The sequence below is a fragment of the Budorcas taxicolor genome, chromosome 20 (genome assembly GCF_023091745.1).
Source record: "Budorcas taxicolor isolate Tak-1 chromosome 20, Takin1.1, whole genome shotgun sequence".
Taxonomy (NCBI): domain Eukaryota; kingdom Metazoa; phylum Chordata; class Mammalia; order Artiodactyla; family Bovidae; genus Budorcas; species Budorcas taxicolor.
Genome location: NC_068929.1, coordinates 61,825,793 through 61,840,467, shown reverse-complemented (window position 1 = coordinate 61,840,467; position 14,675 = coordinate 61,825,793). Strand labels below are relative to the sequence as shown.

The window sequence follows — 14,675 nt, the reverse complement described above, 5'->3', positions numbered from 1 at the left end:
ATAAGTGAAATAGTAAATGCAATGGATGTGACTGAAAAATCAGATTTGAGTTACTGCCATGTCTATATATATGTTTATATATATATTTAAATATGTGTCTGTGCGTGCGTGCTTAGTCATATCTGACTCTTTGCAACCCCATGGACTGTAGCCCTCCAGGCTCCTCTGTCCATGGGATTTCCCAGACAAGAATACTGGAGTGGGTTGCCATTTCCTTCTCCAGGGGCTCTTCTTGATCCAGGGATCACACCTACATCTCTTGTGTCTCCTGCATTAGTAGGCAGGTTCTTTACCATTAACCCACCAGCGAAGTTCATATTATATTTAGAGAGAGAGGGAGAAGGAAGGAGGGAGGGAGAAAACTTGTTTTATGGTTATCCTTAACTTTAAAAAGGAAAAGTTATCCTTCACTTAAAGATCTTTCCTGTGTGCCCATGAGAAGTGAAAAAGTGAAAGTCGCTCAGTTGTGTCCACCTCTTTGTGACCCTGTGGACTGTAGCCAACCATGGAATTCTGTCCATGGAGTTCTCCAGGCAAGAAGACTGGAGTGGGTTGCCACTTCCTTCTCCAAATGTGTATATAAAATGAAATCAATTTATTTTGGAGAGAGTTTTCACACGGGAAGCAAGTTTAAAATACCTCTGTGAAGACAGCTTCCCTGGCGGTGAGTCCTCCTGCGTTATCTCCTGAGAAAGAAGAAATGAGCGTGTGAGATGGCGCCTCTTCAGGGGGCTGGTTAGGTGCCTGTGGGGTCGGGGAGGCGCCTTGGCCACACAGGTTGCCTCAGGAAAAGGAAATCTCCGATGGCTGCTGTCCTGAACAGGCCTTCAGTCTAACTGGGGACGTGGAATAGACAAGCATGAGGCGGGGGCTGTCTGTCCCCAGTACCTGCAGCCTTCACAGGAGGAGGGTCGTGGACCACAGACACCACCCCGAGCCCGTCTCCACTTGCTCAATCCGCAGGGTCTGGCCGTCTACCAGGTGAAGACACCATCCAAACAGCCCAGACTTTTCCTTCGAGGTCATGAAAATGCCATTCGTTGTTGGGGAAAGAGGCAAACCAAGGGAGCCAGTCTGGGACGGGGAGGTGGATTGGTGTGGACTTGGGGGGTTCCGTCTGAGTGTCTCTCCCCAGCGGTCGTTTTCCTGTCCAGAACTCAGAGAGTCGTAGGCCAGTCACCACTGTGTTTCTGGCTGCCGGCAGTTGGACGCATTTGCTTCACAATACTTTTCCTGTTGTTCTTTCGCAGCAAACCAAAGAGAGAGTGAAGCTATTGATACAGCTGGCCGACGGCTTTTGTGAAAAGGGGCATGCCCATGCGGCAGAGATAAAAAAATGTGTCACTGCCGTGGATAAGAGGTACAGAGACTTCTCTCTGCGGATGGAGAAATACCGGACCTCTTTGGAGAAAGCCCTAGGGATTTCTTCAGATTCCAACAAATCGGTAAATTGCTTTGTGCCAGCGGGATAAATCACCACCTGCGTCTTCATGTCCTGCTTGTTGATTTAATTAACAGAGGTGCGCTGCCTCCCTTATTCCACAGAGCAAAAGTCTTCAGCTGGATATTGTTCCGGCCAGTATCCCCGGCTCAGAGGTGAAACTCCGAGACGCCGCCCATGAACTTAATGAGGAAAAGCGGAAATCTGCCCGCAGGAAAGAGTAAGCTAGCCTCGAAGAGCCCGCCAGCATTCAGTGAGGATGTGAAGGAAATGTCACTTGGACAAGCACGCTTGCCTCTGTGTGTGCTCTGAAACCGAGTGGCATTAATCCTTCTCGTTGCTCTGAATGTGCTTTGTGTTCACAGCAGAAACGACTACTGGGTACACTGCCCCCACGTCAGCTGATGCGGAAACAGTGTCTTGTTTTATCCTTGTGCCCCGTCTCATGGGGTTGACAGCTTGCTCTGCTGTCATTTGTCCTCAGTAGGTCCGAGTGATAATACTGGGGAGGAGAAGTTAATAATACAAGTGCTGAAGTTTGAAAGTTGCCAATTAGTAAACTCTACTGAGTATTAGTAGAGACAAAAGATGGCTCTAAACCAGTGGTTGTCAGTCGGGGCTAGCTTTGTTCCCCCCAGAGGGACATTGGGCAGTATGTGGAGACATTTGGGTTGTCAACTAGTGGGGCGGGGGAAGTGCTACTGGCATCTTGGGGGCAGAGACCAGGGGTGCCGTTCAGCGTCCTGTAGTGCCCAGGCCAGCCCCCAGCAAAGCATCGTCCAGCCCCAGACATCAACACTGCCAAGTTGAGAAACCCTGATCACTGGGTACCATAGTGAAATTTTTTTGGAAATGTTTTTTTTCTTTGACCTGATGACTGGGCGCTGTTATTCTTCTACGCATTCTTGTTTTAATCTTCCAGAACACATCACTGGCTAATGCTTTTAAAATCACCTTATTAAAATCACCTTATTATTTCATTTACCCTAAAAGTGAATAGTTAAAATAAGCCTGTATCCTGACTATGAATTAAACTGGTCACTTGTCTTCCTCTGCTTTAAGGTTCATAATGGCTGAGCTAATTCAAACTGAAAAGGCTTACGTAAGAGACCTCCGGGAGTGTATGGATGTAAGTAAGTTTTTTTGCTTGTTTGTTTAGATGGGGTGTATACAGTCTTGCTGTTTATTCTTGTGTGTGGTCAGTCACTTCAGTCGTGTCCAGCTCTTTGCAACCCAGTGGACTGTAGCCCGCCAGGCTTCTCAGTCCATGGGAGATGGCCAGGGCTGTTTATTCTTACCTATTTAATTCTTAAACTGGTCTCCCGTTTCGTTGTTATTTTTGAGATTGAAAGTGCACAGGCAGCCCTCTGTGCATGTTTCTGCACTTCTGTGAAGTTCCAGGCGTGTTTTCGCTCATTACAGAGATGATAACAGCGCTAATCCTCTCGTTTCATTTATCACATGATGGCCTGGCTGACATTCTCTCTGTAGAATTTTACAGCAGCTTCAGAGAGACACGCCTACCGATTACAACCAGCCGCTGATGCTCCGTAGTTTAACGAGTGTCCCTTGTACCTTGAGGAGCAGCTTCATCCCCAGATTTGAAGATGGGAGTATATTTAGAGCCGAAAAGAATAGACAGTATGCTCAAATATTAATAGCAACTGAGATTTGTCTTAGTAATAGTTTCTCATGTTGCTTTGTAAGAGGTTCCATTCTTAAGATAACATTTTTAGTTAGACATTAACTCTGGGTGTGTATTGATGGAGAGCAGAAGTAGCTGTTTCTTGGAGATGTGCTCAGGGTTTTTGTCCAACCCTCTCTGTTTGCCTCCCGGCCAGACCTACCTGTGGGAAATGACCAGCGGCGTGGAAGAGATCCCCCCTGGCATTGTGAACAAAGAGCTCATCATCTTCGGGAACATGCAGGAGATCTACGAGTTTCACAATAAGTGAGTGGCTCCATCTCTAGGGACCCTGTTAGCGACTCGGGAAGTCTAGGTTCTGTGCCGCAGTACCGTGACAGATGCAGCTTTCCAGTCGAATGCACGTAGATTCCAGGGATGCTGTTGGAATTTGAAGGAAGCCTGCCCGTCTTGCTTCCAGGACAGACATTCTCGAGAATGTTTTTAGCAGAGACTTGACTTTCTGTTTTGAATTCACTCTATAGAAATGAGATTCGGAAAGCCGGAAGCCGTTTCGAAGGCACACTGGCTGCTCTCGAGCCGTGTAGTCAGCTGCCCCGTCAGTTACTTCTTAGGGTTCAAAGAAAGGACTGCCCTCCACGGGCTGCTGGCTGATGTTTTTGGTCTTTCCTAAGAAGGAGGAGGAAGGAACTGAGGACAGAACAGATGTGTGGTGTGACCAAAGTAAAGTGCACTTGCCACTGGCCAGAGGAAGGGCATGATTTTATTCTTAAAGTCAAAAAAGAGAAAGAAAAGGCAGCAGCAGCATCTTTAGGTGGAGTCTGTGCACCCCAAATCGTCCAAGAAAGATGGTGCTGGGCCAGAGCCCGTGGGGTCTTCCTCGCTTCTCTGCCCCCCACCCCACCACCAGCAAAGACACGAATACTTAACTGGTTTCTCTGAACTGAGTGTCCCCTAAGTTATATCCTTTGCTACTAAACATATCAGGCTCCCCAGGTGGCAGTAGTGGTAAAGAACCGCCTGCCGGTGCAAGAAATATAAGAGACAGCAGATTCGATCCCTGGATCAGGAAGATCCCCTGGAGAAAGACATGGCAACCCACTCCAGTATTCTTTCCCAGAGAATCCCACGGACAGAAGGGCCTGGGCTGCTACAGTCCTGGGGGTTGCAAAGAGTCAGACACAACAGAAGTGACTTAGCACACAGCCTCTGAACAGCTGGGGTAACGATTCTACTGTAAAGTACCTGAAAGTGAAAGGGAAAGTTGCTCAGTTGTGTCTGACTCTTTGCGACCCTATGGTCTATAGAGTCTATGGAATTCTCCAGGCTAGAATACTGGGAGTGGGTAGCTTTTCCCTTCTCCAGGGGATCTTCCTGATTCAGGGATTGAACCCAGGCCTCCCATATCACGGGCAGATTCTTTACCAGTTGAGCTACAAGGGAAGCCCAGAAAGTATCTGAAGGCTGAACTAATCAATTGTATGAAAGCCACAGTAACTTACCCCAGTTCATAGCTCTTGCTGCACATTTTGTTAAACTAAAATCTGAACGATACAGTTTTCACTGCTTTTGATTAAAATGATGCAATTCAGACTTTGCCTAAATTCATGGTATGCTTGGTCTCATTCCTGGCATATCTCACTCGTAAAATGCTTTAAAACACCTTAATAATATAATACTGTTTTTACTCTCTGCAGCATATTCCTAAAAGAGCTGGAAAAATATGAGCAGTTGCCGGAGGACGTGGGACATTGCTTTGTAACCTGGGTAATGAAACCTCAGCAGCTTGTTCTGTCACTACTGTTTGGTGGCTTTGAGGGACGTTAGAAGGAACACTGTCCACTTCTCAAATGGCATCCTTTTCTCCTGGTGTCTGCAGACAGAAAAGCAGACTTTACCCCCAAGGAATTACGTTCTCCAACTAGTTATTACTGTGGAGCTAACTTCATCGGCAGTAGTGCTGGCTTGGTTTAGAAGGTTGAGTGAATATGCCAGGCCCCCGCATGGCCGTGGGGACTCCTATGCAACTGTGAGTCCTGGTGACAGGCCCTGCTGTCTAAGAGTGACGCTCAGGTTTGCACGCACTGTTGTAGGAAGAGAGGCCGGGGCTCTGTCCTGACTCCCTGGGCCAGGGGAGGTTTCTGGATGTGTGTCCTATCGCAGGACATGTTTCTTCTTTTAATATCTTTCTTTAGAAAAGATAGTAAATAAATACCTTATTTATTGGAGAAATATTTATTTATTTTATAAATTGGAGGCTTAAATTTCATCTACACACCTGGCTTTTTACATACACAGTTTGTCATAATTTGACTTATTGCCATTTGAAAGGGATACTACTCTAATTTTCTTTTTGTTTATAGGCAGACAAGTTTCAGATGTATGTCACATATTGCAAAAATAAGCCTGATTCTACTCAGCTGATATTAGAGCATGCAGGATCCTACTTTGATGTGAGTAATAGATTACTAAAAAAAAAGCTGTGGTGGTTTCTAAGTTGCTTTTGGTGTATGTTAAATGTAGGGATAACTTTCATAACTTTCACCTAATTAGTATGATATCATTTTTATCTATCAAAAGTGGAGTATTCTTATACTTATGTTTTAAAAATATTTTTCTATAGTACTGCAAGCTCTATGTACTGTAAAAATTTCAGACTGTAATATGCACGTGTATATATGTCTTTACTTACAATTTATACTCACTAGTTTTTTTATTTGTAATATTGTACATATGAGTAATCACTTACTTTTCCCACTTCAATTTCATGATGTACTTAATTTCCAAAAGCAGCCTACCAGTAAAATTTTACACATGGCACTGTAACAACTCAGACCATTGGGAGGTTCATTAATTACATTGTCATGGTTGTAAACATAGTTCATGTTTTTGGAAAGACTTTACAGAGAGGTTGTTTAGAACAAAAAACAATGGAGTCTTATGATACATAAAGTGATTGGGGGGGTTTCCAGAGCATAGTCAGATGTGCCAAATACATTTTGATTCAAGATAAGGTACTTTCGAATGTTAGATGTAATTTGGTGTGTGAGTCCACGAGGTTATTAGACTTGTTCCCATGCTGGTGTTTGTACATGGCCACCTGTGACCATCTGCTCTTCTCTGAAAGTCTGCGAAATTAGAGTAAACTTTAGCCTCTGTCTTTGAAGTAGAGCCCTGGCTGTAGATGGCCCTCTCTCAGTTGTCATTCTCAGGACCGGTAGTTACTCGGCCCTGGCTGGGTGAGTAGGAAGCCCACTCTCAGCCCAGGGTGGCCCTTTCTTTCCAGTATTTCACACGACCCTGGGTCTTCACCATTATGTGGAGCCCACCACCGTGGCCCTGTGCAGTTAGAATTATTTAAGGCCTAAGAAGCAATGAGAGCGTGTGGCACACATAATGTTCAGAATCAGTCATTTTAAAACCCTGCAGCCTAAGGAGGAAGCCAAGAGCTAAGAGATTGGAAATACAGTAGTTTGTTGTGAAAAGGAGGGCAGAAAGGAAAGAGTTCCTTACAGTGAAGGGAAAGGAAGCCTCCAGTAGAGAGGGCTGGGTGTGGTCTGTGACGAGGGTGCACACGTGGCTGGAGCTTCAGGAGCTACAGCCAGAGAGTCTGACCGCAGGGTGGGCACAGTGATGGCCATGGGGGTGGGTCACAGTGAACGGCCCAGGGGTCAGGGCACAGTGACAACCATGGGGGACGAGGCACGGTGACAGCCCTGGGGGGCGGGGCACAGTGATGGCCCATGGGTTGGGCACAGTGAAGGCCGACGGGGGCAGGGCACAGCGATGGCCCAGGGGGGCGGGGCACAGTGATGAGGGGGACCGGGGGGTGGGGGCACAGTGACGGCCCAACAGTTGGGGCAGTGATGCCCCACGGGGGTGGGGCACAGTGATGGCCACACAGGGGCGGGGCACAGTGATGGCCACATGGGGGCGGGGCACAGCGACGGCCCGGGGGCGGGGCACAGCGACGGCCCGGGGGCGGGGCACAGCGGCGGCCCACGGGGGCAGGCACAGTGACAGCCACGGGGACCGGGGCACAGTGATGGCTACATGGGGGCGGGGCACAGTGATGGCCCCACGGGGGTGGGGCACAGAGACTGCCCACGGGGGCGGGGCACGGTGATGGCCCAGAAGGGTGGGCACAGCGATGGCCCGGGGGGCGGGGCACAGTGGCGGCCACACAGGGGCGGGCACAGTGATAGCCAGACGGGGGCGGGGCACAGTGATAGCCAGACGGGGGCGGGGCACAGTGATGGCCCAGAGGGCGGGCCCGGGAGTGGTCGGCCTCCCTGCTTGACCTCTGCACATGAAGGCCTGTAGTGGAGGGGAGACCCTGTGTCTTCAGGGCTCAAAGTGATGATTGAGACTTGCTATTTTTATGTTGAGTTTATTAAAAGAAGCAATAATGATTTCTACTGTATATTTATAGAAAAAGTAGTTTGTGTGATTTCATCATGGGGGTAAATAATGTAGATTTTTAGTTCCTCCTGTCTGACCTCCCAGTGGTGTGTGTATTCTGTTTTGAATACAGGAAATACAGCAGCGGCACGGATTAGCCAATTCCATCTCCTCCTACCTTATTAAACCGGTTCAGCGAATAACAAAATATCAGCTCCTTTTAAAAGTATGTATGAAGCATCTTCAACCTACAAAATGTTACACATCATGTGTTGCCACTTTGGCATTGTTTTATTTATCTAAAGTACTCTTAAGTTTTTGAAACAACATCTAGCAAATTAATTTTATTTTTAAATTCATTGCCATTTTTTGCCCTGATTTCTCAGTGTATCAGGTAAATAAGAGTATATTTCCTGACTGTGCACCTGAACTTTGCTGACTGATCCTAGTCCCTAACATAAGATTGAGAAAGGAAAGAGAATGATTTAGTGCCAATTCTGGATGATGTAGTACCACTGCTATGATTTATCAGACTGACCTTGCTGCTTTTTATGAATAATTATAATTAAAATTGCACTTGTAAAAGTCAAATAATAATTAGTTTTGACAATAGAATGGTAAAAAAAACAAACAGACCTTAAAATTTGTGGTAAGAGTTGTTACAGAATTTATTGTATATAATCGACATTTTCTTGGCTACAAGAAAACTAATTCACAACTTTCATCTCATGATGTTTATCCCACTGTCTCCTTAGCTGGTGAACGTTACTAAGCATCAGAACGTACCCAACACCCATTTATCTCAGTAAGACTGTTTCATGAACCCAGTTATGTCCCCAGTTCAGCCCTATCACAGTAGGAGATCTTGTAATTTTTCTGGATATAAAAGAGATACGGAAGATGAAGTTTTGAATGTCCAAAACCCTTATTGACTTTTTTTTTGTTGTTAATTTTTTAAAAAGCAAATCTAGAGGCAGTCAAAGGGGCTACGTCCTTTGGTGACAGGACCCCGTTATGGCATTCTCCTATCGGAAAGCTCTCCTGCGCTTTCAGAATGTCAGATTCCCATTAGGGGATTTTATGACCACCACAGCAGAAATATGTGGTTGCTATAAATGTGCAAGAGAAGTCAGGAGGCTAAGTTGTTTATGTTCACATTTGCCCTCTGATTGCTGATTCTGCAAAGGCAGTTTACCTCTTAGTGCCCTCGAGATTGATGGCTTTTGTTTTTCACAGGTGGTTCTAGTAAAGATCTCTGCCTCAGTGACCTTACATCTAGTCAGTCATTCACTATTAAGCTGCTGCTTTAATTTATAAACCTGACTTGATTCTGCCCAGGGGTTCTTCCATTGAGCAATCATGAGCTATGCTGAGCTCCCCAATGAGGGGGTTTTCAGCCTCAGCACATGGCAGTTTTAAAGCCCTTAATGCCAAGCAGCTCAGAATAAGAGGTGCACTTCATCTGGCCATGAGAACAGGGGTCTGTTGAGCAGCTGCTTTGCTCTAAACCAGAGGTCCCCAATCTCCAGGATCTAATGGCTGGTGATCTGTGGTGGAGCTGATGTAATGATCATAAGAATAAAGTGTGCAATAAATGCAGTGTGCTTGCATCATCCCAAAACCATTCTTCTTGCCCCGGCCCCCCCACCCCACCCCCATCTCTCGTCCATGGGAAAAGTGTCTTCCACAAAACCTGGTGCCAAAAAGGATGGGGACCACTGCCCTAGACCCTCTAGGGTGCGGTTAAAGCCAGCTGCAGTGCCACATCCCTCTTGCTGAACACTGGGACACAGAAAGCTGTAGTTGCTGACTGCTAACAGTCATTAATACACTGGGGAGAAAATACCTTGGCCTCCTCTAGAATGTGACTCTGTGGTCCTTGCTGTCACTCATTTAAGACAGGTATTCTCCTACGTAGATGTGAAATGTTATTTCCCTGGGGAGGCATCCTGCAGTCATTAGCGCTTTCTGAACATCCCAGTGCAGAGAAGAAGTGTTTCCCTGTAGACACCTGGACAGCCATGCAGTTCCTGCTGGACACAGGGCAGCTCAAAAGTAGGGGGACATTGTGTGTGTGTGTTAGAGGCTCAGTCATGTCTGACTCTTTGCAGTTCCCTGGGCTGAGCCCGCCAGAGACCTCTGTCCATGGGATTCTCCAGGCAAGAGTAAGGGTGGAGTAGGGTGCCTTCCCTTCTCCAGGGGATCTTCCCCACCCAGGGATCGAACCTAGGTCTCCTGCATTGCAGGCAGATAGAGCTCAGGATCATGCTGGATCCTGTGGCCAGCAGAGCAGGACTCACTGGACTCTGACTTCACCTTCGAATGTAACCTCTAGGTGACTGTGCTTTGCTACCTTGATGAAATTGTTTGTCATTTTTGAGGGTCAGTAGTTAACACGTACATTAAACTCATCTTCAGCTATGACTGCATTTGGTTTCCTCTGAAGCCTAAGAAACATCTGACTTGAGCAGGACAAACCCTTCCATCCACTGGCTAAAGAGGCAGTTCAGGTTTATCCTGCATTCTCTTATGAGAATCTCTGCCCAGTTGACCACATCTGTTCTTACCGTGAACGTCATGGATTTTCATAAACTCTTGTGATTTCTGTGAAGACCTTCTTAGTGGAACATCTTGTGGTCTTGGTCTCCCACAGGAGCTGCTCACGTGCTGCGAGGAGGGGAAGGGGGAAATCAAGGATGGGCTGGAGGTGATGCTCAGTGTGCCCAAGCGGGCCAACGACGCCATGCACCTCAGCATGCTGGAAGGTAGGCCCCCTGCCCCACCGACGCTGCCCCGCCCCCACCCCCGTGTCCTTGCCCCTCCATGCTCAGTTAGGAGTCACCAGTGGAGGCGCGGGGCCTTCTCTTTCCAAAAATTGGTCTCGTTGCTTCCCTCGAGGCGCTCACGACATGCTCCCCCGTCATTACAAGCCCGTCCACGGCCACTCCGCTCTGTACCCCAGGAGCACCTGGTCTCCATGGTAGATGGACAGGTGGAAGGATAGGTAGACCCACCCCCCAAGGATTGCATGGTCCCCCCAGGGCATGTCCTCCCCATCTCTCCATCCACTGCATCACCTGCTGGAGCCTTGCAGGAAGCAGGTAGCACATCCCTGCCCGTGCAGCCGAGCTGGATGTGCAGAATGGTAAAGAGAGAATCAGATAAATATGCTTAATTAAACATTATCATCACGAGCATAATTTCCCTGACTGCTTCTGTCTAAGAAAGCTCTTTCTGTGTAATAGCTTAACTCTTATTGTCAGGTTACTCAAGAGTTATTTTAAGCAGTACTTCTGCCCCAAAGCTTGTGCTGGCCTGTGTCATCACCGTCGGCCGCAATGAACCGTTTTACCAGTGACGGCACAGGCGCTCCCGATTGTTGGAGAGACACCCCATCCCCTCAGAATCAAGGGCCAAGCCAGACCACCTTTCTTCCTCTGATGTAAAATCCTGAGCGGGTGGGCAGCCCTCATGGGGTCACCAGGGCCTCCGGCTTTCTGGCCCATCTCTCTCTCCACTCCTCGGGTGTTGTTCTGGGTGGCCAGGTGTGCAGGCTGTGTCAAGGCCCTGTTCACCTTCCACCTGGCAGGCCGAAGGGGAGGGGGCCAGCGCTCGGGGCAGACACCCGCGGTCTCCCCCGCGGCCCCGGGCGTAGGTGGGCGTGGCTGTGGCTGCCCCGGCCCAGAGGATGCTGGGAGATGCAGGCTGGCTTGAGCGGCCATGGAGACGGACGGGCTTCTGCTGGTAGAGAGGGCAGGGGATCGCTAGCTGCCCCTGCCCTGCATCCGCCACGCCACGAAAAGACAGCAGCAGTGAAAGCCAGCCCGCGCCCAGAGCGCCACTGACTGACTTCAAGGGTTTTGTGTCTAAAGGAGAGAGAATTCCTCAGGAAACCAGGGATGTCTCCCAGGAGGAAGACCAGACAAGGGCCTGGAAGAAACGCTGGGACTGCAGAGAGCAGTCCAGGAAGGACGTTCTGGGCTGAGGAAGCCGAGGCTCAGGATGTAGAGTGGAAGTTGGGGGTTGGGGGGTGGGGGTCGGTGAGCCATCCTGGATGGGGCAGCTGGGAGGAAAGCTGTGAGCGGTGTGGAAAGCTGGGAGGGACACTGAGGGTCTCAGATGGTGAAGAAGGAGGACTTGGAGAATGAGGCTGCGTTTGTTTTGAACGAGGTGCAGAATACATGCAAAGCTGTCTCCTAGGAAGAATTATCCTCTGTCGGTGCTAGGGAGACTGGAGCCCGAGGCCCAGGTGGGAAACTCGAATCTGGGATTTAATTGATGGGCCTCTTACAAATGTTTAAGCAGCCATAACGCAGTCTCCTGCATCGTTGTTTATTTCCTTTCAATTGACTGTGCCTTTTCTTCACGTCCTAGGGTTCGACGAGAACATTGAGTCTCAGGGAGAGCTGATCCTGCAGGAATCCTTCCAAGTGTGGGACCCCAAAACCTTAATCCGAAAGGGCCGTGAGCGGCACCTCTTCCTGTTTGAGATGTCCTTGATGTTTAGTAAAGAAGTAAAAGATTCCAGTGGCAGAAGCAAGTACCTTTATAAAAGCAAATTGTTTGTAAGTACAGGCCTTCAGAATTGTAAGTTTAAAGGTGACACAATTGCAGTTTTTTTTATGGGCAGAGAAAAATTAGCATTGGTTGCCTTCAGTTTTAACCTCCCAAACTGTTCTAAACTATCCTTGAAATTGTCCCGTTTTCATCTTCAGTGAAATTCTGACATTCCTGAATTCCACTAGAGGGTGCTTGTGAGTGTCAACATGCCTAAGTTTAGGAAAATTGGTTTTTTCTCAATTATGTAAGATCTAACTGCGGGATAAGAGAACACTTTATAAGTGAAATTAAATTATTTATCTCCTGTGTGCCTTAACTAGCTTTATAGATAAATTGAGCATATCAGAGTGTGGTTAAGTAAGTTCTCATATCATTATAATTAATGTTTCATTCACCAGCATTGGAATTTACTTAAGCAGCTTTACAGGTGGCTTCCTGTGGGCTCTTAATGAGGAAGCTTGATTTTTTTCATTAAAAATAAATGTAAGAAAAATAAATGATCTTAGCAGTTTTTTACAGCAGCAAAATATGATTATTAGAGAAAATTGTATAAGCAAAATCACTTTAAAGATCCACATGCCCTCCATTCCCCGACTTCCACCCAGAGACAGCCTCCCTGGGGTGCTTGACAGATATAGCCATGCATTTACCTTTAACTTGTCATGTATTTCCTGGCAAGAGAAACATGACCTGGTTCGCTTTTCCACAGGTAGCAGCCCCACCCAAGTCTCTATAAACCACAAGCCAACACTCAGAAAAGTCTCAGGCGGGTGTCAACTTCCGGGTCCCCTGACCTCTACCTCCCCTTCACAGGCAATACCTCAGAGAGCTCTCAACACAGAATTTCTGGGCAGGGTCAGGCGGGGGAGGAACAATCACTGTTGGAGAACAGGAAGCACAGGAGGATTTGGTTTCTTCACCTGATGTGGCAGATCACTTACACGTGTTGGTAGAAACTTGGAATTTGGACAACTTACATATTGTCGTGACATCCTCATGTTAATCAAAATCCCGGAACAATAGAATACGACCAAGCATAGAAATCATCTTAATAATCACCTGGAGTTTACACATTCAAGCTGATGGCTTTCATACCATTTTCCCTGGCTTGTGTCCTGCTTGAGATTGTCTTCTGGACCACAGCCTGCCTGACATCATTTTAGATCATATTGTAACTGCAGAGAAAAAATGCAGCATTCCTGGCTAGCCATTTCACTAGCTGGCTTTAATCAGTCCTTAGAGACCACTCTAGTCTGTTTTAGAAGCTGATACATCTTCACTTAATTTATCTTTTAAAAGTTAAGGTTCTCTCCGAGGCCAGATTATGAATCATTTCCCTTGCTGGAAGGGAGAATGCATTGGGATGAACTTGATTATTGAAGGGGGGATGAAGATGTTGACCTGTATCTCCACCCCTGCAAATGCATGTAATTATAGGCAGAAAGTTTGTCTCTTTGCCCTTAAAATGATTGGTGAACTCCTGTACATTAATGCTGTTGATAAGTACATTGGAAAACAACTGAGGTTTAAAATACAATTTGTCTTCCATGAAGCTGCTTCGATAATGAAGATTCATGGTGGCAGCTTGGGCACAACTGAGACAAACTCATCTTAGTGTTAACAAAGTTGAAAATAGTCAACTCTCGATTTTCCAGATAATAAGAGTTTTCAGCTATTTTGGTTTTCCTGACTTGGCCTGTTGACCTGCATCAGAATTTCCAGGTAGAAGTACTCAGAGGAAGCAAAAGAGATGAAGGCAATCTTGGGTAGCCTAAGAACAAAATTTCCTCATTTGAACTGAAGTGAGACCCAAGGACTGTGTATCATTGTGTCGTCACAATGCAGCTTGACCACGAGTCACCAAAAATGACTTTCTCGCTCTCTGTTCTATATCCTGCCTAATCATGTAATTGTCTTTTTTTCTCCAGACCTCAGAGCTGGGGGTCACAGAGCACGTTGAAGGAGATGCTTGCAAATTCGCACTATGGGTGGGGAGGACGCCAACTTCAGATAATAAGATTGTCCTTAAGGTACGTCCACTGAAGCTGGGGAATGTGCTCTGTGACATGTTCACCATATCTGTTACACATGTGCCTTTCCCTGTTGTCGTGTCCTTCTTTTTGTTCCCTTGGTGGCCCCTAAGCTTGGTGATTACCACAGAAAGAACAGTAGGATGAATCCAGTGTGCTATTCTGGTGGTGCAGTATCTTGAGCTAGACTTTTGCTGCCTACAGAAGATCACATGGAGAAAGGTCTTTCTCATCTTCTCCATGCTTCCAGTCTTATAAAGTGTGTTTTTTCAAGTGAGTATTTATCCGGGATGATTGTTTAAGAGATACAGCAAGTCAAGGTACAAAAGGAGGGAGCTATGGACCAATAGCTCCCATTGTACACTTGACCTCTGGTTTCCAGAGGAAACTAGGCCTCAGTGCATCTGTGAGGGTATTTTGACACTTTCAAGGCTGAACGTGCCCAGAATCTCTATGGAGTCCTAGACTCTGGTTTTCCAGTTTGGAAGCAGAGAAGGGTGGGGGCATGATCAGGTACAGGGTTTGTTATGTTATCGTTTGAAGTGTTCATAAACACCGATGTTGTTTTTGAGTATATAGTCTTTGAGAGAGGAATATA

The 14,675-nt window shown here is 47.0% G+C and overlaps 1 protein-coding gene across 1 annotated transcript in view; it reads left to right on the top strand.

The window, feature by feature from the left end:
- Nucleotides 1-14,675, top strand: part of TRIO (trio Rho guanine nucleotide exchange factor) — a 352,914-nt gene that overhangs the window by 232,967 nt on the left and 105,272 nt on the right. Inside the window, exons 22-31 of the mRNA XM_052659225.1 lie at nucleotides 1,251-1,445; nucleotides 1,546-1,661; nucleotides 2,504-2,570; nucleotides 3,283-3,392; nucleotides 4,784-4,853; nucleotides 5,450-5,539; nucleotides 7,621-7,713; nucleotides 10,141-10,252; nucleotides 11,862-12,052; nucleotides 13,976-14,077. Of these exons, the coding sequence (XP_052515185.1) occupies nucleotides 1,251-1,445; nucleotides 1,546-1,661; nucleotides 2,504-2,570; nucleotides 3,283-3,392; nucleotides 4,784-4,853; nucleotides 5,450-5,539; nucleotides 7,621-7,713; nucleotides 10,141-10,252; nucleotides 11,862-12,052; nucleotides 13,976-14,077 (1,146 nt within the window). The remainder of the gene's footprint in view (nucleotides 1-1,250; nucleotides 1,446-1,545; nucleotides 1,662-2,503; nucleotides 2,571-3,282; nucleotides 3,393-4,783; nucleotides 4,854-5,449; nucleotides 5,540-7,620; nucleotides 7,714-10,140; nucleotides 10,253-11,861; nucleotides 12,053-13,975; nucleotides 14,078-14,675) is intronic.